The 21,787-nt window shown below is 38.8% G+C and overlaps 2 protein-coding genes across 2 annotated transcripts; both read left to right on the plus strand.

The window, feature by feature from the left end:
- The first annotated feature begins 1,573 nt into the window (after positions 1-1,573).
- Positions 1,574-2,458, plus strand: LOC131873686 (RING-H2 finger protein ATL64-like). The gene has a single exon (XM_059216862.1). The coding sequence runs from the start codon at positions 1,759-1,761 to the stop codon at positions 2,323-2,325; it is 567 nt and encodes a 188-aa protein (XP_059072845.1). The 5' UTR covers positions 1,574-1,758; the 3' UTR covers positions 2,326-2,458.
- A 17,969-nt stretch (positions 2,459-20,427) lies between these two features.
- LOC131028236 (RING-H2 finger protein ATL64) lies at positions 20,428-21,259 on the plus strand. Its single transcript, XM_057958481.2, has one exon. It carries the CDS (start codon positions 20,624-20,626, stop codon positions 21,110-21,112), a length of 489 nt encoding a protein of 162 aa, XP_057814464.2. The 5' UTR covers positions 20,428-20,623; the 3' UTR covers positions 21,113-21,259.
- The last annotated feature ends 528 nt before the right edge of the window (positions 21,260-21,787 follow it).

Consider the following 21,787-nt stretch of genomic DNA (forward strand, 5'->3'; position numbering starts at 1 on the left):
CCCTTGTTCACCATGCCTCTTTCCTATTTGTATCCTTGCTTATCAGTCTTTTGTGGAGGAAATTGTATGTTCTTCTTTCCACGTTGTTGCAGCCCTATTCCCCTGTTTTGGTACTTTACTCGTCTCTTTATCTTCTTACGCGCCATTTGATCTTCTTTCTTCTCTTTATCAATTTCTAAATCTGTCATGCATTTCCACTCCTCTTTTTGTCCATTCAACTCTCTCCTACTTTGTCTCTTTAATTTCACATGTAGCGTTTTACCTTCAATTTGGCATCCATATTGATACAATGTTTGCAAAATAGTAAAAATCATTTAAATCCATGAGTTTAAACAACATTAGAAAATCTTTACTGGGAAGCATGGAAATTAATAATTGCTATAGATTATGGAATGTCATGTGGACCCAAAAAATAAAAAAACTTACCCTTTTTCTAACTCTTCATATTTGAATGGTTAATAATGTTTGGTCCTAATCAAAGGCAAGATAATGTTTGTTCATAATTAGAGGCAATTGTCCGTCTATTTCACTGTGTAAAACTCTTTGGACATTTCATGAGTATTTTTTTAATTTTAATTCTCTACATTCAAAACAAGAATATGTTATGTTAAATTTCCAAAACATGCACAGGTTTTTATATAGAAATATTAATCTATCTCTCAACCCCCCCTCTCTTTATCTTTGACTCTCCTCCCCATGCCCCTCTTTCTCCATCTCCATCTCTACTTATATTTCCTTGAACCACACCCCCCCCCCCCCTCTCTCTCTCTCTCTCTCTCTCTCCCTATATCTTACTCTCTTTCTATCCCTATATGTCCCTTTTCTCTCTCTCTCTCTCTCTATTGCTAACATAACATGAGTGTATTGGTAATGAAGTTTGACTTTTTTCAATACAGAGGTTTTGTTTTCGTTATTCGAATCTCTATAAGCAACTGCATAATTCATTATCACTTCTCCATTGAGACATTTCTTGCACAAAAAAAACATTTTCTAAATCTACATTGAGCCATTTATTGCACAAAAAAATAACATAATCTAAGTGACCTACTTATTGATCTGATGTACTACATGAATTATGTATGCAAAAAAATAGACCAAAATTTTTCCTAATTGACTTCATGTACTACATAAATGTATGCAAAAAATAGACCAATTTTTTTCTTAATTGACCTTTTACACTTATTCGACGTACGCATTGCACACCAAGATACAATTGCTAGTTTAAATATTTAGATGACTTGTAAAGATATAAGACTACCCCATACTCTTATTTATAATTTTTTTAATACCATATTGAAAATTTGAACACTACAAATTCCTAACTATAAACCTCTTATAAATAAAATATCTTAAAGTACTACTCTAAACATACTCCATGAAAATATAAAGATAGGAATAATTTTGTTCTAAAATACTCACATTCTTTTCTTCTTGGTTTTTAAAAAAAAAAAAACCTGTCTGATAAACTTTTTACTGATCGGCGGTCACATTCTTTTCTTTTCTTTTAGCGCTAAATGATTTGCTGAAGTGTACACCACATCACAAAAGATATTTGTGATAAGACGCCGCCATTAATCGCTAACAGCTAAGAATTTTATGGGCATCAAATTCCGAGATGGACACAAAATGCTACAGTGCGCTGAATTGACAGAAGCGGTAATCTCTGTCCTATGCCAGATCCATTTATATGAGTCTCACAGATGCAGAATCAGATTCGACCGACAAATTGGAATATAAATAGGCAGAGACTGTAGATGGATGATTACACAGAACGTTTTACAAAGGATCCCAAATTGCCCATCACAGTTGCACACAATTTTGCAAATTGGGTGCAGAGGCAGAGTATTTGGTATTGGGTGCAGAATGTTTTCAGTTTATCCTTCTTCCCGTCGACTAAACAGAGAAGAGCACTACAGCTCCAAGATGGTCACAGTTATCAATATTAGACTGTTTATAACCTCTGTGTTTATCTTCACTGTGATTATCTTCATGGCTGCACTCACAACTTTTGTACTCTGTTTCAAACGACTCTGCATTCGTCGACCGCCCTCGGAAAGCGATGAAAACTCCATCGGCCTTCCACAGAAAAAACCAGTCCCAGAAAGTTTTCCTGTGTTTGTGTATGAGAGTAAGAATTATAGTGAGCAGGGGCTTGAATGTGCGGTTTGTTTGAGTGAGTTTGAAGAGGAAGAGAAGGGAAGAATTCTGCCTGCGTGTAATCACAGCTTTCATGTCGACTGCATCGACAGGTGGTTTGAGTCGCAGTCGACATGCCCGATTTGTCGAGCCAATGCCCAGGTCGACACTTTGTCGGTAGACGCGTAAAGGAGAAGTTTGAGAAAGTAGGAGTTACGTGTAAACTTGTGTATATCAAGCCATAGTAGTAAATCAAAGGCATATATGTAAGGATCGATGTCAAAAAAGAATTCAATCCTAAGCAGGTGTATCCTCTTTATATTTATTCATCTTTATTTCATTCTTAGTTACATTAATTGTTGTTAGATATTTATTTTGAATCTCAAAGTCTATGCTTTATCCACTCAAATCATATCTAAGGGATATGGGATTGATCAAGATCAATATTAAGGAACATGAAAATTAGTTCAAAACACCAAATTCAAATTTATAATTTTCTTATTTCTATTTACTAATCATTATGAACAACATGTTACCATTTTAAGGTATTTAAAGACATTCATTTACACAAATATGTGAAAGAAAATTGTGAGGATCATATAGAAGAATAATTAGAACATGGTTAAATTATAAAGGTTAATAAAGGAAACAAATCTTGAAAAACCCTCGCAACGTCTCCCGCTGCAATGTCTGCCGCAACATCTCCTGCCCAAGCGTTTTTAAAAAACCCTCGCAACGTCTCCTTCGCTGCAACGTCTCTTGCCCAGGTGATCCCTCGCAACGTCTCCTTGGCAATGCTGGACCCTGTGCTGGGCTGTGCTTCGGTGAACGTACCTGATGGTGGATCTTTGTGGCCCTCGCTGGACTCTCTCTCAGCATCCCCTACTAGCGGCCTTGCCCTGGTGGGCGATGTGGATGCCTCTCGTCCCTCTACCTCTGTCGCGGGTGGTCTACAGGGCGCTGGTCTCCCTCCTCCCGTGGTTGCTGACGGTGGCTCCCTTTCGCCTTCAATCATGCCCTCTGTGTGGGGATTTCAGACTGGGTCCCCCATGGCTGGTGATGACCCTGTTTTGGATTTGGAGGCCCTTGCTGCTACTGCGGGTGATGCTCAGGGTGAAGATGCTCTGCCCAGGCCCTTTGCTGAAAGGTGCAGCTTTGCCCGTGTGACTCGTGTGGCTAAATCTGTTGCCTGGCCTTCTAAGGGAGTTTGTCCTCTCCCTTGTGCCAAAACCTCTCCTGTTGTGGTATGTGGCCGAGAGGTTATGGAGAATGTTGACTTCTACCAATGCAGCGCTTTGGTCTGCAGATTTAATGGGTTTTGGCCTTCCCTCCCGAACCTTCATCGCTGGGTGAGTGACTCTTAGAAGCCCCTTGTTTCTTATGGCATTGAGCTTTTCCCTTGTGCTAAGGGGTTTTTTGTTGCCTCCTTTACCTCTACTCTTGAGCGTGATTTTATTTTGGGGAAGCTTTGGACTTAGGGGGATCACTCCCTCTCTATTAAGCCCTGGACTCCTTCCTTCAACCCCCTTACAGAAACCCTCTCTGTTCGTCTGGTTTGGGCCTGGCTGCCCAATCTCCCCCTCCATTTCTAGGAACATTCTTGTTTTGAGGCCATCGGTAACTCCATTGGCAGCTTCTTGAAGGTTGATGATGCCACGTTCTCCATGGGTCATTCTACCTTTGCTCGTCTTTTAATTGATGTTGATTTATCTCTGGCCCTCCCTAGGGATGTGGTTCTTATGGTTGGAGATAGGCCTTAGACCCAACTGCTGGATTATGAGGGCCTCCCTTTCAACTATCGAAGGTGCTTCTCAAGGAGCCACCTTGCTTCTGACTGTTCTCTCTCTCGTCGCAAAGGTGCTGCTGCTTGGTGGAAAGATGCTACAGAAGACCACTTGACGATTAATGTTTCAGATTCTGTTTCGGTTAACTCATCTCATGATGAGGTGCCCCTTACTGTTGATGAAGGCCTAGTTGATATTACTGTTGTGGCGGATCCTTCCCCCTTGGCTCCTGCACCTGTTGTCCCTACTCCTCACCTTCACTTTGCTCCTGGCGTTGGTTCTCTTGTTGCTGCTCTGCTGCAACAGTCTGTTGCCACTCTGCATCAGTAGTCTGGCAGTGACCCTGCAGGGTCTTCCCCGCTTGATTCTTCTTTGAAAGTTCTTAATGATAGTGTTGCATGGATGGTTGTTTGTCGTAGGAGAAAAGGAAAATCTAACCCCCTTTCCCAAGCCCCCCCTGGTCAAGTTCCGAGTTTTTCTCCCCCCTCTTAATTTGGGTTGGGTTGTTGATGGTTTGACAGGTCAGTTCTGCCTGTCCGACTTTGTTCTTTTGGGATTTGCTCCCCTCTTGGTCTTTTTAATTTCGATCGCCTTTGGCTTTGTAAAGGGTCAGCGCCCTCCTTAACATTGCTTTTTTAATCAAAAACAAATCTGCATCATCATATAATCAATCCACCAAGAGGTTTGACCTAGGTGAACTCATTCATCTATCCATTAGGTGAAGGTGAATAGACTCTAATGTAGGGGTGTCGCGAGACAAATCAAGACCATGTTGTAACAAAGAACTGGGCCAAGCGTTTTAGGGTTCTTGGAGCTAAGATGCTAAGAAGGGGTGTGAAAGGGAAGATTAGTTGAAAGAGAAGAAATCATATCGAATTGCAAAGGTAGATCATGATGTAAAAGTGGACATGTGATAGGTGTGAAGGGGTAGGGAAGGAGGCATGCAAGAGAAAGTATGTGAATGTATAGAGTTTTACACACTTGATGAAGATTGTGTGATAGGCTCGAAAGATGAAATTGTATGCAAGGAGTTTGTCACTAAAACAAATAAGAGAGTGCATTTGAGTGTAGGGGCACTATATGAAGACTCGGTCAAAAGATGTAGAGCCAACATAAAGAATAAGAAAGATAAAGTCAAAGAAGCACAAATTGTCAATTATCTCAAGCCACAAGCTAAGTAGATGAGTTGGAGACTCTATCAAAGATTAGATTCCCTATGGAGCCATCATGTTAAAAGAGGATGGTAGCAACAACAAGATGGATGGGGAAATTAAGTAGATGAGTTGGAAACTCTATCAAAGATTAGATCGCATGTGAGAACACCATACCAAAAGAGGTTGACGACAACAAGAAGGTGGATAGCCATGTCAAATATAGAGAAAAATTATAAGTTGGAGATATAATGATATCAACATTTAAGTACTAACTAGTGAAAAGTGGGATTTTTGGAACCTTAGAAGAAAAAAAATGGATGAGTTAGAGTAGGAAAGACAATATGTGTGCAAAGATATTGAAAGAGCTAAAGTACTCATTATATAGTAGGGCACAACCTATAATCTTACTTCCTTTTAATTAATTTTTTTATGTTTTCATACTTCATTGTGTTAGAGTTTTCTTTCATTGTGGATCATGTTGAAATATTTTAGGTTGCATGGTTGGAATCCTTTCATTAGGACCCTTGGTCATGGCATCTGTGTCATGGTATTAGAGCTTGGGTTAAAAATTTGGTCTATATTAGACAACTAAAGGAAGGCGATTTATATAGGATTGTGTATGGATATCATACATAATATAGTGATTCATAGTAGATGTACTTGAACACGATTACAATGAGAAGTTCACATTAGTGGGTTCCTAGGTTTGTGTATAGTGGAGAAACCTAAAAGTGACAAGTTATGGAATATAACATTTACTAGAGAAAAGTGGAAACATGATGGAATCATTTAATATTAAGATATTATAGAATGGAAAAGGTTCATGCCTCACTATAGGCCTAAAAGGAGTTGAATATGGAGACATCGACAAAACTACAAATCTGAGGCAATCTATCACATAGGTGAGGAGTTGAAGGGGAGGTGCTAGTAGAATCACCAAACTAAGGTAGTTTGAAAAAATAATTGATCTAACTTGAAGAAAAGTAGAATTATTGATCTAAGGAAACTAAGAGAATAATAACTAGAAAGGTGTATCTTATAACATATATGTCATTAAGTAGAGGGTATGAGAGAAGAGGTTAGTTCTCCATCACAAGTAGATGGGTAGAGGGAAAGGAATGGAGAACATGGATCAATAGAATGTCAAGGAGGAGAGAAAAAAATCATAGATAATGGCCAAAGATCATAGAGATGATGGCTAAATTTGATGCACTTCAAAGGACATGAACATGAAGGAGTGGGAAATCATGAGAAGTGAATACACAAATGGTGTAGAGGCACCTACATTCCCCATAAGAGAATGCCTAGAGGAGTTGAGGAGGTAGATGCTAGAATTGGATGATGGGTTATTGGTGAGGACTCAAGGACCACAAAGGGTGGAGCTTGTGGAGAGAAGGCTATGCAATGACATAGAAAAATGATGGAGGAGTATCTAGGAGGAAAAACCTAGACATAGATAATGGGTTGTGTCATGAGCACTCAAGGATCACAAAATATAGAGCTCGTGGAGATAAGAGTATCCAATGGCATATCAAAATGATAGAATATCTAGGAGGGGAGACAACACCAAGAAAAAACATGTTTCCAAAGGAGTGAAATTTTTAAATTATGTTAGTTTTTATGAAGGAAATGATCAACATTAATCTAACATTTTAACTTGAATCACTTAAAAGTGGCATTTATGTTTTAAAATTTGAAATGATATAAATTAATGAAATAAATATGTTTAGTGTATTTTATAATTTTTTTAATTAAAAAAATTGGTTGTAGATTTTTTTTTAAATTACTATAATTTAACTACTTATAAAATGCTCAAAATGGGGTTAACAAAAGCCTTCATTTTATTACAAGCTTTAATTTATACTATTTTCTTTTGTTTTTATTTGATAGCTTGAAATTTTTGGGCAACAAATTAACTTTTATCATTTGATAATACATTTTAATAAATATTTTAAATATTGTGTACTAAAAACATAATTGTTTTTAAGGGTCATCCATATTTTGTCTTAACTATTTATCATAGCTATAAAAAATTATATCATCTCAACATGAAATATATTTCAGACTCACAAATGTTGAGAGGGGGTGAATCGATATTTACTACTTTTTAATTCAAACCATTGAACTCATAACAACATCAAAATATTATTGATAACAATGCAAGTAGTGAACACATACATCCACACAATAGAACACCAGATTTACATGGAAACCCAAAATGGAAAAAAACATGATGATAAAAGCTACCTGGATCTACTACTCAAATACTTCTCACAAAAATATAGAACTAGTGCAGGGTACTCCCCTTACAAACCCAGACACACAACAACAATAGAGAAATAAATAGAAAATGCAAGAAAGAAACACATTCCTTTTATCATCTCAAGGAAATGAATTACAACATTCAGAAAATAACATGCTTCAACCACATGGGCTTTCTTATTACATAAATATGCAAGTTAGAGCAACAATCTACACTACTGGAACTGTGTTTTGTAACCCTCGTTCACCCATTTGTTTAGCACCAATAATCGCCTTAGAATATTCTAGAAAGTGTGCCTTTTCTTCTTTTGGCACCCAATGGTACGTTGGTTCATTTTCCCATCTAGGTGGATTTTCATTAAAACTTGAGTTTTGGTGGCACAACTTCTGGAAATCATAACTTTTCACTTGACTGTCCAATTCGCTATTATAACATATCACTGGAAAACTCGCAAAGATATCTACAATGCCAAATATATCTAGAGATCCATTTGTCCAAATTTCAAACCTTTTTGGGGATTCTAAGGTGCTCAATTTTGAGTTTGAAACTTTATTGGAGAAATTTCCCAAGATGAAAACTTTAATATCTTCCAAACGGTGCAAGATATTAAGATGATAGAATGACATAATTTTCTAGGCATTTGCTTGTTTTAGCATGAAAAACTAAATGCCATTCCTCACCAAAACTCTCCAAGGCTCCTCCCCCTTTAGAGCTTTGGTATTCTATATAACTACTAAGGCAATTCCATGCATTTTTAGATCCTTTAGACCTAGTCCACCTTGAATTTTCTCCCTACAACACCAGTCCCTTTTGACTAAGTGCTTCTTCTTTTTTCCTTTCCCGTCAGACCATAAGAAACATCTGATATTCTTTTGGATTTCATTGACTTGATAACTACTAAAGAGACACACTAATACAAAGTAGAGGTTAGGAAGACGATATTTTTTAACAAACTTGAATCCTACCACCTAGTGATAAAAATTGATTGTTCCACTTGTCTAATTTATTATCGATTTTAGTATTAACCCACATCGACATATCCTTAAGATTGTGATTGATTGAAAAAGAAATCCTCAAGTATCTTACTTGTTTTTTATGACCCCCCATTGAAATTTGCACTTTTGGAAACAACCAGGGGGTTTTTAGTGAAGATGAGCATTATAGATTTAACATTAGAAACTTTAGCACTTGAAGCCTTATAGAAAAATCCATCTTTTGAACCAAATTATCCACATTCTTCTACTCTATCTCCATAAATATTCTTGTCATTAGCAAATTGAATGTTGATAAGCTCTTTATTATCAGGAAGAGTTATACCCTAGAGTTAGGAGAATTGATTGAGCTCCTAAGTAGATAATGCATGGCATCTAATACAATTATGAAGAGAACATGAGCTAAGGGGCAATCTTGTCAAATTGATCTCTCTAATGTAAACACCTTTGATAAAGACCCATTCACATCTACTTGGGCAACAACATCACTTAGTAGAATATTGATCATCTTACAAAAAGATTCAAGAAAGCCAAAAGCATACAAGGTCGTTCTTAAGAGTGATTATTCCACCCTATCGTAGGCCTTCTTAAAATCCAAGCAGAGCATTGTTAGGTTTTTTTTAGAGAATTTGACCCAATTCATGGCCTCCCAACTAGTGATCAAATTCTCAAGGATGTATCTTCCTTTGATGAATCTAGTTTGTGTGCTATTTATAATCTTAGGAAGGATATCAACCAACCTTGTAGCTAAGATCTTAGCTAGGATCTTATAGGAAACATTTAATAACGTGATTGGTGACATTGGCCTTCAATTTTTTATGAGTGTCTTGTCCCCTTGTTTGGGGGGCATCTTAATAATACCTTTATTAATATTGCATCCTAAGGAGCCTTTACCAATAGCTTCTCTATAACCTTGCAATAGATCATCATATATCCATTGGATATTAGATTTATAGAACTCAATGGGTAGCCTATTATCCCTTGAAGGTTTTTCATATTAAGATTCATTATAGCTTTCCTAATTTCATCAATGAATCTTTTATAGTCTAAACAAATCCTCATATTTTATTTTCTTGGGAATAATATTTGTGAGGTGTTCTCTAACTTTGTGATTATCGACCATGTTACCTTTAGATATAAATAGTTCCTTATAGAATGGGTAGAACTACCTTTTCATATCTTCTTGATCAGTAAGGAAGTTTTCTTCATGTCAAATCTTGTCAATTTGTAGAAATAAACATGTCAACTTGGGCACTTTCGTGTGTCACCATGCCAAAGAGTGGGCCCCTCCAACAAAATTAAAGTCATTGTAAAACTTTTAAACATGACCAAGTATTTGTTATGCGGCCTCAACCGCCAATAAAACAAGCATAACATAAACATTAATATTGCCAACACAACATGCGTGGACCCAACCGTGACCCTTCACACAACACATTTTGGTTGGTTTGGGTCCATGTCGGTGCCACAACACCTCCTTCCCCTTGCACAGTACCCAACACTCTGTCGCCTGTGTACAACCTATCCTGTCTCCTTCATGTCTCTTCACGCCAACTCCCACCTACAATGACAACAAAAATTGTGTAAGGCCACCAAATTACAGCCAAAAACAATCAAATCAGGCTTAAATGAATTACTTATGCAGATTCAATGGACAAGCAATGCAAATTCAAATTTCAAATTTGAAACAACACATTAAAAAGGGGGAAACCATGCAATCCAAGTATAAAATGTAAATTCTCATCTCATTGCAAGAGTTGGATTTGAAAGAAATACAATGCAAGAGAAAAATAAAAAGCAAAAACACGGAGTGGCAAACATGCACACCAGTCATACAGATTCAACAAAAGCACATGGGTATTATTCTTGTTACCATACATATTTTTCTACATCACATTGTTATTTCACATTTTCTCCTTTACGAACTGTATAAACTGTAATGTTTAATTTGAAACATATTGAAGCATTCCCAAGCATTCCTAGAAACCATTCCCAAGCATTCCCAGAAACCATTCCCAAGTATTGACAGGCATTCCAAGAAACCATTCCCACTAAAATTTACGTATTTTGTTACTTTTAAATTAAAAAAACTGAGAAATATAATGCTTACCAAAAATGTGTCACACATACACACATATATTCATTCAATTCCGCATTTGCTTCTTTTACTTGGGCAAGGGGATCATGTAGTCTTTGTCGTCGTTGGACTCCTCAAGAACCTCTAGTACGTCGTACCAATAACCAGTGTCGTCTGCAACTCACGCCTCACCTGCACCTCCCAACGTTCCCTCACCTCCCGCCTCACTTGCACCTCCCTGTTGGGAAAAATGGTGTCTCAACCTTGCATTTATGCGAGGTTACTGTTTATAGTAAGTTTTCATTTGAGCATGAAATGGTGCGAAACTCTCCCTGAAGCTTCTGGTTGGCTAGATAAGCATTCTGGTAAAGTTGCGTCGCAAGGTCACAGCTAGTTTTGAAGATATTAAAGTTTTCGTCTTGGAAGGGTGCGATAAAATGTTTAAACTTAATTTTGGGGGCTTTAGAGGCTCCAAAACGACCTGAAAAGTGGCCATAACTGGCGCAGTTGGTTATGAGGTGATAGAGCACTTCGCGAGCTTTCTGACGCTTCAAACGGTTCGTCAATCGGACACCCGGTTTTCAAGTTATGGCCTCCGGAAGTTTGTACTCCTGAAATAGGAAAAATAATTTGTATCGGATACATAAATGAGCTGTAAAAGGGAGCGACACATGTTGATGTGTGCTTTAACATGTCATAGGGCATCTAGAAGGGAGATAAGGTCGGCTACACCTTATTGGGTGGTTTTAGCCCATGGTTTTGTAATACTGTTTGACGGTTTCTTGTATTGTATCTCCTATTTATGAGGTGTGTGAGATAGAGGTTGGGTGTAAGAGAGTCTTATGGCTATTGAGTTGCCTCTGAATCTCTAATTAGTGGTACTCCTGCGAAGAGCTTGCTCTGCAAGTATGTTGTAATCTGTTTTTGATTGCTGAATAAAATATTGAGCTGCTTTTGGAGTGTGGGGTTTTTCTCCCGAAAGGGTTTTCCCCATGTAAATCACTGTGTTGTGGTATGAATGCTATTATATCTATTTCTATTTTTTTGTAACTGTTGTAACGATCTGAAATTTTTTTGCATTACCCTCCTCTCAAGGTTAGTGTAGGAAGTTGTTTCCGCTACTTAACTTCCTTACAAGTGGTATCAAAGCCTAATCACCTTTGGTTTCAATTGTGGGCAGTTGGGTTTTTTGAACTAATCTAGATTTGAGTGGGAGCTTGTGCAGAAGACACTTTTTGATCTTGTTGTAGGAATATTCAGATGGCGAGTTCGTCAGGGAGAATAGAGGTGGAGAAATTTAATGGAAGTAATTTTGAGATGTGGAAGCTGAAGATGGAAGATCTGCTAATAGATCGAGATCTTTGGGATGTTGTTGATGCGAATGTCCAAAGGCCCTCAGATCCTACTGCGGCAGCTCAGTATGATGTTATGGACCAAAAAGTCAAGGGTCTAATCAGACTGTGCCTGACAGACTCTGTTCTAATCAATGTCCATGAAGAGAACTCTGCAAAGAAGCTATGGACTAAGCTTGGTGAGATGTATCAAGCGAAATCTTTATTAAATCAAATTTTCTTAAGAAAGAAATTGTATTCCTTGAAGATGGAAGAGGGTGGAGGAATTGCAGACCACCTGGAAGCATTCAATATGTTGGTGGCTCAATTAGTATCCGTCGGTGTTAAGATGGACGAGGAGGAGAAATGTCAGATCTTGCTTTGTTCTTTGCCTGATTCGTGGGATTCTCTTGTTATGGCTTTCGGTAGTACTTCTGTTGTTTTGAAATCTGAAGACGTGGTGGGTGCCCTACTCGGTGAAGAGATGCGAAGGAAGGTATCCATCAGTTCAAAGGAAGCCCTAACTGTTCATGGAAGACCTAAGGAGAAAGGCAAGAAGAATGAGAAGCGCGACAAGTCCAAATCCAAAGGGAGATCGAAATCTCTTGGAAAGTCCAAAGTCATTTGCTGGAACTGCGGTAAACCAGGTCACATCCATAAGGACTGCAAAGAAGAAAAGAAGAAAAAGAAAAAGAAAAAGTTCGATTCTGATTCTGAGTCCGACAAGGAAGATGGCGATGCATTTATTGCGGCTTTGGCGAATCATGCAGGTAATGATGCCTGGCTAATTGACTTAGGTGCATCTTTTCATATGACTTCCAATAGAAATTGGTTTTCTGAATATGAAGGATTTAATGGAGGTAAGGTGTACTTGGGTGATGATTCACCTCTAGACATTATTGGTTGAGGTAAAGTTAGAATCAGGTTTTCTGATGGTAGAATAAAAAGGATTAATGGTGTGCTGCATATCCCTGGATTAAAACGAAACCTGTTATCTGTGAGCAAACTGATAGATGCGGGTGTGCAGGTAGTCTTTTCTGAAGCAGGATGTAAGATGATTAAGGGTGCTATGGTAGTTGCTAGAGGTGTCAGGTTTGGCACTTTGTATAAGCTTGAAGCATACACTGTTGAGTGTAATAGCACTTCTGTAAAAAGTAAATCTGCGGATACTTCACTGGAAGATTTGAAGGTTTCACCTTCAGCAGATGGAAATGGTTTTTGGGTACCTAAGGGTGTTGTTTCGTCTGAAGCAAAGTTACCTGCAGAGAAGACTATGTTATGGCACCAGAGACTTGGCCACATTGGAGAAAAGGGTCTAAGGACCTTGAAAAATAAAAACCTTGTTGAAGGTTTGAATGATTGTAATCTTGACTTTGATTTCTGTGAGCATTGCATTTATGGAAAACAAAACTGCGTTCAGTTTTACTCGAGTTCTCATAAAACTTGTGGTGTTTTGGATCTTATCCATTCTGATGTGTTTGGTCCAGTAGATGTCTCTTCGATTGGAAAATCCACATATTATGTTTCATTTATTGATGATTTTAGTAGAAGGACATGGGTTTATTTTCTAAAGAGTAAATCTGAAGTTTTTAGTCATTTTAAAGAATTTAAAGCAATGGTTGAGTTGCAGATTGGAAAGAAAATAAAATGTTTGAGAACTGATAATGGCGGTGAGTTTTGCTCTAATCATTTTGATAGATTCTGTAAAGACTGTGGAATTAACAGGCATAAGACAACTCCGTATTCTCCACAGAAGAATGGAGTTGCAGAAAGAATGAACAGGACACTGATGGAGAAGGCTAGGAGTATGTTGAGTGGTGCTGGTCTCGAACAAAAGTTTTGGGCTGAAGCTGTTGCCACTGCTTGCTACCTGATTAACAGGTCTCCTACATCAGCTCTTGTTGATAAAACGCCTATGGAAGCATGGTCAGGTCACAAGCCTTCATTGAGACATCTTAGAGTTTTTGGTTGCGAGGCATATGCACATGTGCCAAAGGAGAAGCGAACAAAGTTGGAGAACAAGGTTGTGAAATGTATCTTCATCGGGTATAGTTATGGTGTGAAAGGATACAAGCTTTGGGACCCTGTTGCACAAAAGGTAATTCATAGTAGAAGTGTTATTTTTAGAGAAATTAAGTCTCCTTCTGTTACATTGCAGCCAGAACAGACTAAAAAAAAGAAGATGTGATTCAACTTCCTTCTACACCTGAAAGAGTTGAATCGAGACCCCTAGATAGGCAAGAAGTTGAGGAGAGCTCGTCTAGCTCTGAATCTTCAGAAGAGGAGGAAGAACCTCCAACTCTTCTTGTTCGAAGGTCTACAAGACATAGACAACCACTTGAAAGGTATTCACTTAATGATTGGAGATGTATTTTTGCTCTGAATACTAGTGTGGATGAACCGAAATCTGTAGAAGAGGCATTAGGTATGAATGATGCAGAATCCTGGAAGATTGCTATGGAGGAAGAAATGACAGCTTTGAAAAAGAATGATACATGAGATCTTGTACCATTTCCTGAAGGACGAAAACCTATTGGTTGTAAATGGGTGTTCAAGAAAAAGATTGGTTTAGATGGAAGCATTGAGAAGTATAAAGCAAGGTTGGTTGCAAAAGGCTACTCTCAGGTTGAGGGTGTTGATTACGGTGAAATATTTTCTCCTGTTGCAAAAATGACGTCCATTAGATTTTTGCTTTCTATTGCTACTGCTTATGATTTAGAGGTTGAGCAAATGGATGTGAAAACTGCTTTCCTTCATGGTGATTTGGAGGAAGATATTTATATGACACAGCCGGAGCACTATGTGGTGAAAGGCAAAAGTAATTTGGTCTGTAAATTGAAGAAATCTTTGTATGGCCTCAAACAAAGTCCTAGGATGTGGTACCAGAAATTTGATACATATGTGTTGAGTTTGGGATTTGAACGTTCTAAATCAGATCACTGTGTTTATTATAAATCTGATGGTGATCATTTCTTATTCATTGCATTGTATGTTGATGATATGTTATTCATTGGTAAAGGGAAAGGTATGATTTCAGAACTGAAGTCTCAGCTCGCTACTAAATTTGAAATGAAAGATCTTGGTGCAGCAAAGCACATTCTTGGGATGGAAATTAGAAGAGATAGGGTGAACAGAAAGCTATGGCTAGGCCAGAGTAAGTATGTGAATTCAGTATTACAGAGGTTCAACATGCAGAATTGTAGACCATTGAGTGTTCCTTTTACAGTTGGAACGAAACTATCTGTTTCAGATTGTCCTACATCCCCATTGGAGATGGAAGACATGAGCAGAGTGCCTTACCAGAGTGCGGTTGGAAGCTTGATGTATGCTATGGTCTGTACTAGACCAGACATTGCCCAAGCAGTGGGAGTACTTTCTAGATATATGTCTAATCCTGATAGAGTTCATTGGGATGCAGTCAAAAGAGTCTTCAGATATTTGAAGGGTACTTCAGAGTATTCTTTGTGTTATCATGGTAATTCAGTTGGAGACATGACTTCCCTTGATATCGATGGTTATGTGGATTCAAATTGGGCAGGTGATATTGATAGTAGAAGATCCACCAGTGCTTATGTGTTTACTTTGTTTGGTGGTGCAATTAGTTGGATGACTAACGGATAGGCTGTGGTTGCTTTATCCACTACTGAAGCAGAGTATATGGCAGCTACTCATGCTTGTAAAGAGGCCATTTGGCTTAAGAGACTGTGTTCGGATATTGGAATAAAACAAGGTACAGTGACAGTTTACTGTGACAGTCAGAGTGCAATTAGCCTAGCTAAGAACCCGACATTTCATGCCCGGACCAAACATATTGATGTTCAGTATCATTTTGTTAGAGATATGGTCGAAGATGGTAGGGTGAAACTGGATAAGGTGGAAACTTTGATGAATGTTGCAAATGCTTTAACTAAGGCTGTGAGCACAGAGAAGTTCAGATGGTGTTCAGAGTCTATGGGCCTTATGGCCCCTAGCAATTGATTCATTGTGTTGACATTCCCTTCCGCTCCTACAAGGTGTTCGACAAGTGGGAGATTTGTTGGGAAAAATGGTGTCTCAACCTTGCATTTATGCGAGGTTACTATTTATAGTAAGTTTTCATTTGAGCATGAAATGGTGCGAAACTCTCCTTGAAGCTTTTGGTTGGCTAGATAAGTATTCCGGTAAAGTTGCGTCGCAAGGTCATAGCTAGTTTTGAAGATATTAAAGTTTTCGTCTTGGAAGGGTGCGATAAAATGTTTAAACTTAATTTTGGGGGCTTTAGAGGCTATGAAATGCCCTGAAAAGTGGCCATAACTGGCATAGCGAGTTATGAGGTGATAGAGCACTTCGCAAGGTTTCCGACGCTTCAAACGGTTCGTCAATCGGACACCCGGTTCTCAAGTTATGGCCTCCGGAAGTTTGTACTCCTGAAATAGGAAAAATAATTTGTATCGGATACATAAATGAGCTGTAAAAGGGAGCGACACGTGTTGATGTGTGCTTTAACATGTCATAGGGCATCTAGAAGGGAGATAAGGTCGGCTACACCTTATTGGGTGGTTTTAGCCCATGGTTTTGTTATACCGTTTGACGGTTTCTTGTATTGTATCTCCTATTTATGAGGTGTGTGAGATAGAGGTTGGGTGTAAGAGAGTCTTATGGCTATTGAGTTGCCTTTGAATCTCTGATTAGTGGTACTCCTGCGAAGAGCTTGCTTTGCAAGTATGTTGTAATCTGTTTTTGATTGCTGAATAAAATATTGAGCTGCTTTTGGAGTGTGGGGTTTTTCTCCCGAAAGGGTTTTCCCCACGTAAATCACTGTGTTGTGGTATGAATGCTATTATATCTATTTCTATTTTTCTATAACTGTTGTAACGATCTGAAAAAGTTTTGCATTACCCTCCTCTCAAGGTTAGTGTAGGAAGTTGTTTCCGCTACTTAACTTCCTTACACTCCCGACGTTCCCTCACCTCTCGCTTCACCTACACCACCCGACATTCCTTCATCTGCCTTCTTCCTCTCAATGATCCGCATCTCCAACATCGTCCATCTAAGTGTGGTTTCGGTAGACCTTGCCTTGTGGTCTGTCCCCACTTCCCATCGAAGGAAGGAGACAAAAGTAGGAACCCCACGACCCAGTTCTCACTTAGGCACTTCAAACCCAAGCCCTAGTATAGCCGTTCGGACAAGTTGATCTAGATTGATCAGCCATTCATCGTCCACAATTTCTTTCAACAACCATTTAACTTTCTCTGAAAATTTCCCAATCTGCCAAGCCCAATCCGCCACCATGGCCACGATGTCTGCATTCGTCTGGTACTGGTGTTCTGTGTTCATGAAATAGTCACCCAGAAACAATTTCAAGTATCGAAGAAATCTGTCATCCCCGAACTTGAATATGGCCTTCAACCTTTTATCGGTGATCTTGCTCGTAAAGGTCAGTTGTTGTTTCGTTGTGTAAAGGGTGAAGGTGGCTTCCATGTCTTTTGCAAACACTACACACGTCGGGTGCACAGATGAAGAAACCTTTTGGATTTATGCAGGGAATTTTTTTTTAACTTACTGAAACTATATCCCACCAACACATTAAATAGCAACTTCACTTCTTTGGCTTACATGTTTTTTAATAATTGCCTCCAGATTTATTCTCCCGCTCCGTCTTGTTTCATTTATTGAGCAATTAATAATTGTGTCCCTTCACAATTGCCATGCGTATACAATTAATACATGCACAATTGTATAGGAGGTGGCTGCCAGCTTTCACCCTTCGCAATTGTCATGCGTATACAATTAATACATGCACAATTGTATACGAGGTGGCTGCCAACTTTCACCCTTCCCCATGTATACAGTTGAGTTGGCTCCCTTCTATCAATAAATGGGGTCCACATATATATGGGTTGTATATGTATGAATAGCTTTCTATGGGGTCCACATATATATGGGCTCCAATTATGTATTAATACACACACACACACATATACGCACACACAGACACACACACACTCACACACATACATATACACATATATTTATATATACACACACATATGTGATTGTATATAAAGTCAAATATATATGCATACATTTATATATTGAAACATATTTGCATATATATGTGTCTGTGAATATATGTGTGTGTGTGTGAGAGAGAGAGTATTTACGTGTGTGTGTGTGTGTGTGTGTGTGTGTGTGTGTGTGTGTGTGTGTGTGTGTGTGTGTGTGCATCACTATTCATACATATATATGTCTGTCAATCTGTAGAATGGCATACGACTTACTGTGCAATTGTAGACCAATTCAATATTTGCATTCACAGACATGTACAAGTGTTTAGCAATTCCATTTCAATCTAATCTTTGAGTTCAAAGAACATGTAGAAATGCATTGGTGATCTACCGGATCTCTTCCGTAGCTTGTGCAGCCCTGAGAGTTGATTCCAATGTTCCTTAGCATGTGGTCGACCTTTTCCCGTGATCTACACTTCATCCTTTGGTTTTTTCGGAGGAATTTTTTTGGCGGAGGCCGACCTTGTTGGTTTTGCACATTCGGTCTTGTTCTTTGGGTTTTGATCCCTTTTTGGACCGATCGGATCCCCTTGGATCGTATAAATCATTGTAATAGAGCATTAGAATGTAATAAAGAAGTTAGACAGAGCATAGAGGATAGATCTTAAGATTTGAGGTCCTAGTTGTGACCTGTTCTGTATTTTGAGCATGTTTTAGCAAGCCTGTGGGCCAGTTTCTGTAACCCGATTGTTATCAGTTGATTGTAATTAGTTTTCATGATATAATTCAATCCTGTTTTGCATTGCCTCCATCATATCCTTGTGCTTCTGTTGTGTTTACTCTTGCTGACTGGTCTGGACTAATCTCTTTGAGGTCCCTCCTAGCCGGTGACTGCTTCACAATTACTTTACATGTATGTATATACATATGATAATGTGCATGTATGTATATACAAATTAAAGTAATGTTTTGAGGTCACATGCAAAGTTTGTAATATTTACCATGATGCAGATTGACAATGATACATTCCAAACAACGCACATGGATACAATAGAGCATGGAAATGTCAAAAACATATCAACGCTATCAGATTGTAAAAAAACATCAATATGAGAGGCAAAGCTATCTCAAGGTCCATGAGATTCTAACAAGTGAAGTTCTTGTCGAAACCCTGTCTCCAGATGATGTTGATTATGAAATCTTGCACTATCTCCGTGAAACTTTCCCCACCTCACACTCTATTATTCCACCCACAGAATGGCATGTTAACATCCCATATCCCCGAATCCGAGCACAACAAGAGTGGTTAGCCAGGCATGGTCATCAAGTTGACCAATTCTTTCTCTGTCCATAGCCCTATGATGATCTTGTCTTCCCCACAAGATCTTGTTTCTTTTCAAAATTATTCAAACTCAGCCTCCAATCGTGGCAAATCAACTATATCAATAGATTTTTCTTAGATAACAATGGTCCTCAAGTCCGAGAATGCTCTCAAAACCTGTCTTGGCAACGCCTGCTTCATATAGTAGTGGATGAACAAATCCCATCATGGATTTTTACCAAAGTATACATCCAACCTAATTGTAAGCCAAACACCCCTTCCCGTCTATACAGTCAAGTAATTCTTTGGATTCATCACAGTTTAGCTACACCCCCACATCTAGAAGACCTAGAAGGTTTTGACCATGAATCCATACCAGAATAGGTGTTCAATACAAAAAACAATCAAACAAGTGCTGAAATTTTGAGTTTCATAAAAGGGAACCATAGTCCTACTGTTCAAGCTTCGCTAACTTGTTGCACCTTGTTGTCACAACCGAACCCTACAAAAACCAAAGGAAACATCAAACAGTCGAAGGAGGGCAAAAAAATCGAGCGCAGTCCAAAATTTGAAGGAGAAAAACGAATCCTTTACCTGACCAAAGGTGCGCACGTTTTGGGTCCTTGCCGATTTGGTTGCATGCCATGGCGAATAGGAGGTGAGGTGATGGAAACCCTTCAATGGAGAAAGCACGTGAAATGGACGACCTTTCATAGGAGCAAAATGCGAGGAGACGAACGCCATGAATGCCTCTCTGCTCAAAAAACGTGATGGGGCAGCTGGACATAGGGCGAGTGGACGCGAAGTTAATGTGGCAGGTTGGAAAGTTTGAAAGTGGCAACAAAGTTTTTGGAGGGAGAGCTCGATGAAATGGGTTGCTGTCTACAAATTTGCCACGCGTAAACTGCGTTCAAGACTAGCGGAAGATGTGGACAGCTAACGGGGTGGGCCCGCCAACGTTCCGGTCGGGGGTACAAAACAACACTATTTCGCCACCTCAGACCAATGCGCATCGGACATGTGGCAAAACAAATGACTGGCCTTCCACCGCACGATTTCAGGTTGCCAAATCACCTGTTGAGGGGCAAAGTTGGTCTCTGGATCCACTTGACCCCAAAGTTAGGATGCGCACCTACTGACGCCTCTCCCCTACTCTAAACATACTCCAAAAAAATAGATGTAAGTATAATTTTTTTATAAAAAGTTCACATTATTTTCCTTATTTTTTAATGATTTGCTGGGCAAGTGTACACCACATCACAAAAGATGTTTGTGATGGACGCCGCCATTAATCGCTGACAGCTAAGAATTTAATGGGCATCACATTCCGAGATGGACACAAAATGCTAGAGTGCGCTGAATTGACAGAAGCGGTAATCTCTGTCCTATGCCAGCTCCATGTATAGGCAGCTGTAATTTTGAGTCTCTCAGATTCGACCGACAAAATGGAATATAAATACCCAGAGACTGTAGAGAGACTACACGGAATGTTTTTCAAAATATCCCGAATTGCCCATCACAATTACATACAATTTTGCAATTTGGGTGCAGAGGCAAAGCATTTGATATTAGTAAGTTATGGCTACTTCAGTTTATCCTTCTTCCCGTCGGCTAAACAAAGAGGATCACTACAGCTCCAAGGCGATCAAAGTTTTCAATAATAAACTGTTTGTAACCTCTGTATTTATCGTCACTGTGATTATCTTCATGGCTGCTGTCACAACTTTTGTACTCTGCTTCAAACGACGCTGCACTCGTCGACTGCCATTGGAAAGCGAAGATAACTCCCTCGCCCTTCCGCCTCTTCCCCAGAAAAAACCAGTCGCACAAAGTTTTCCTGTGTTTGTGTATGAGCGTAAGAATTATAATGAGCAGGGGCTGGAATGCCCGATTTGTTTGAGTGAGTTTGAAGAGAAAGAGAAGGGAAGAATTCTGCCTGCGTGTAATCATAGCTTCCATGTCGACTGCATCGACAGGTGGTTTGAATCGCAGTCGACATGCCCGATTTGTCGAGCCAATGCCCAAGTCGAGACACCAACGGCCGTCGTTGTCATGGTCGACACGTAAAGGAAAAGTTTCAGAAAGCGCGTTTGAGTAGGAAATATAAGCAAATTTGTGTACGTCAAAGAGCCACAATAGAAGCCGCGTGTGAGGATAATACAATAGTGGAACTAAATCTTTCTCAAGTATAAATATCTTAGATTTATTAAATCTTTTGGAAGTGTATATTTGTCCAAATCAAATAATTAAAGGATTTCCAATTTTTTTTTTGTGATAAAATATCTTACATTTATTAGATCTTTGTAGTGTATACTTGTCCAAATCAAATAATTAAATGATTTCCAAATTTCTATGTGATAAAATATCTTAAATTTATTAAATCTTTCGTAAGTGTATATTTGTCCAAATCAAATAATTAAAGGATTTTCAAAATGTGACAAAATACGGTATATTTATCAACAAATATTTTATAGAGTAATGTTATCAACAAGAGACACAAAGCATCATGTTCCGCCATTAGTTTAGAGTAGATAAAAGTATAGATGAAGATAGAGGGGAAAAGGAAGAGAGAGAAATAGACGGAGAGATAGAGAGAAGTAGAGGGAGAGTTAGAGATAAAGAGGGAGAGAGAGAGAGAGAGAGGGAGAGAGAGGGGAGGAGGATGATCAATAGAGATATATGTGGCACTATCATAGAGGGACAGAGAGGTAGAGATAAAAGTATATATGTTATTTGCTTTTA

Source organism: Cryptomeria japonica, chromosome 2, assembly GCF_030272615.1.
Source record: "Cryptomeria japonica chromosome 2, Sugi_1.0, whole genome shotgun sequence".
In the NCBI taxonomy this organism is placed as follows: domain Eukaryota; kingdom Viridiplantae; phylum Streptophyta; class Pinopsida; order Cupressales; family Cupressaceae; genus Cryptomeria; species Cryptomeria japonica.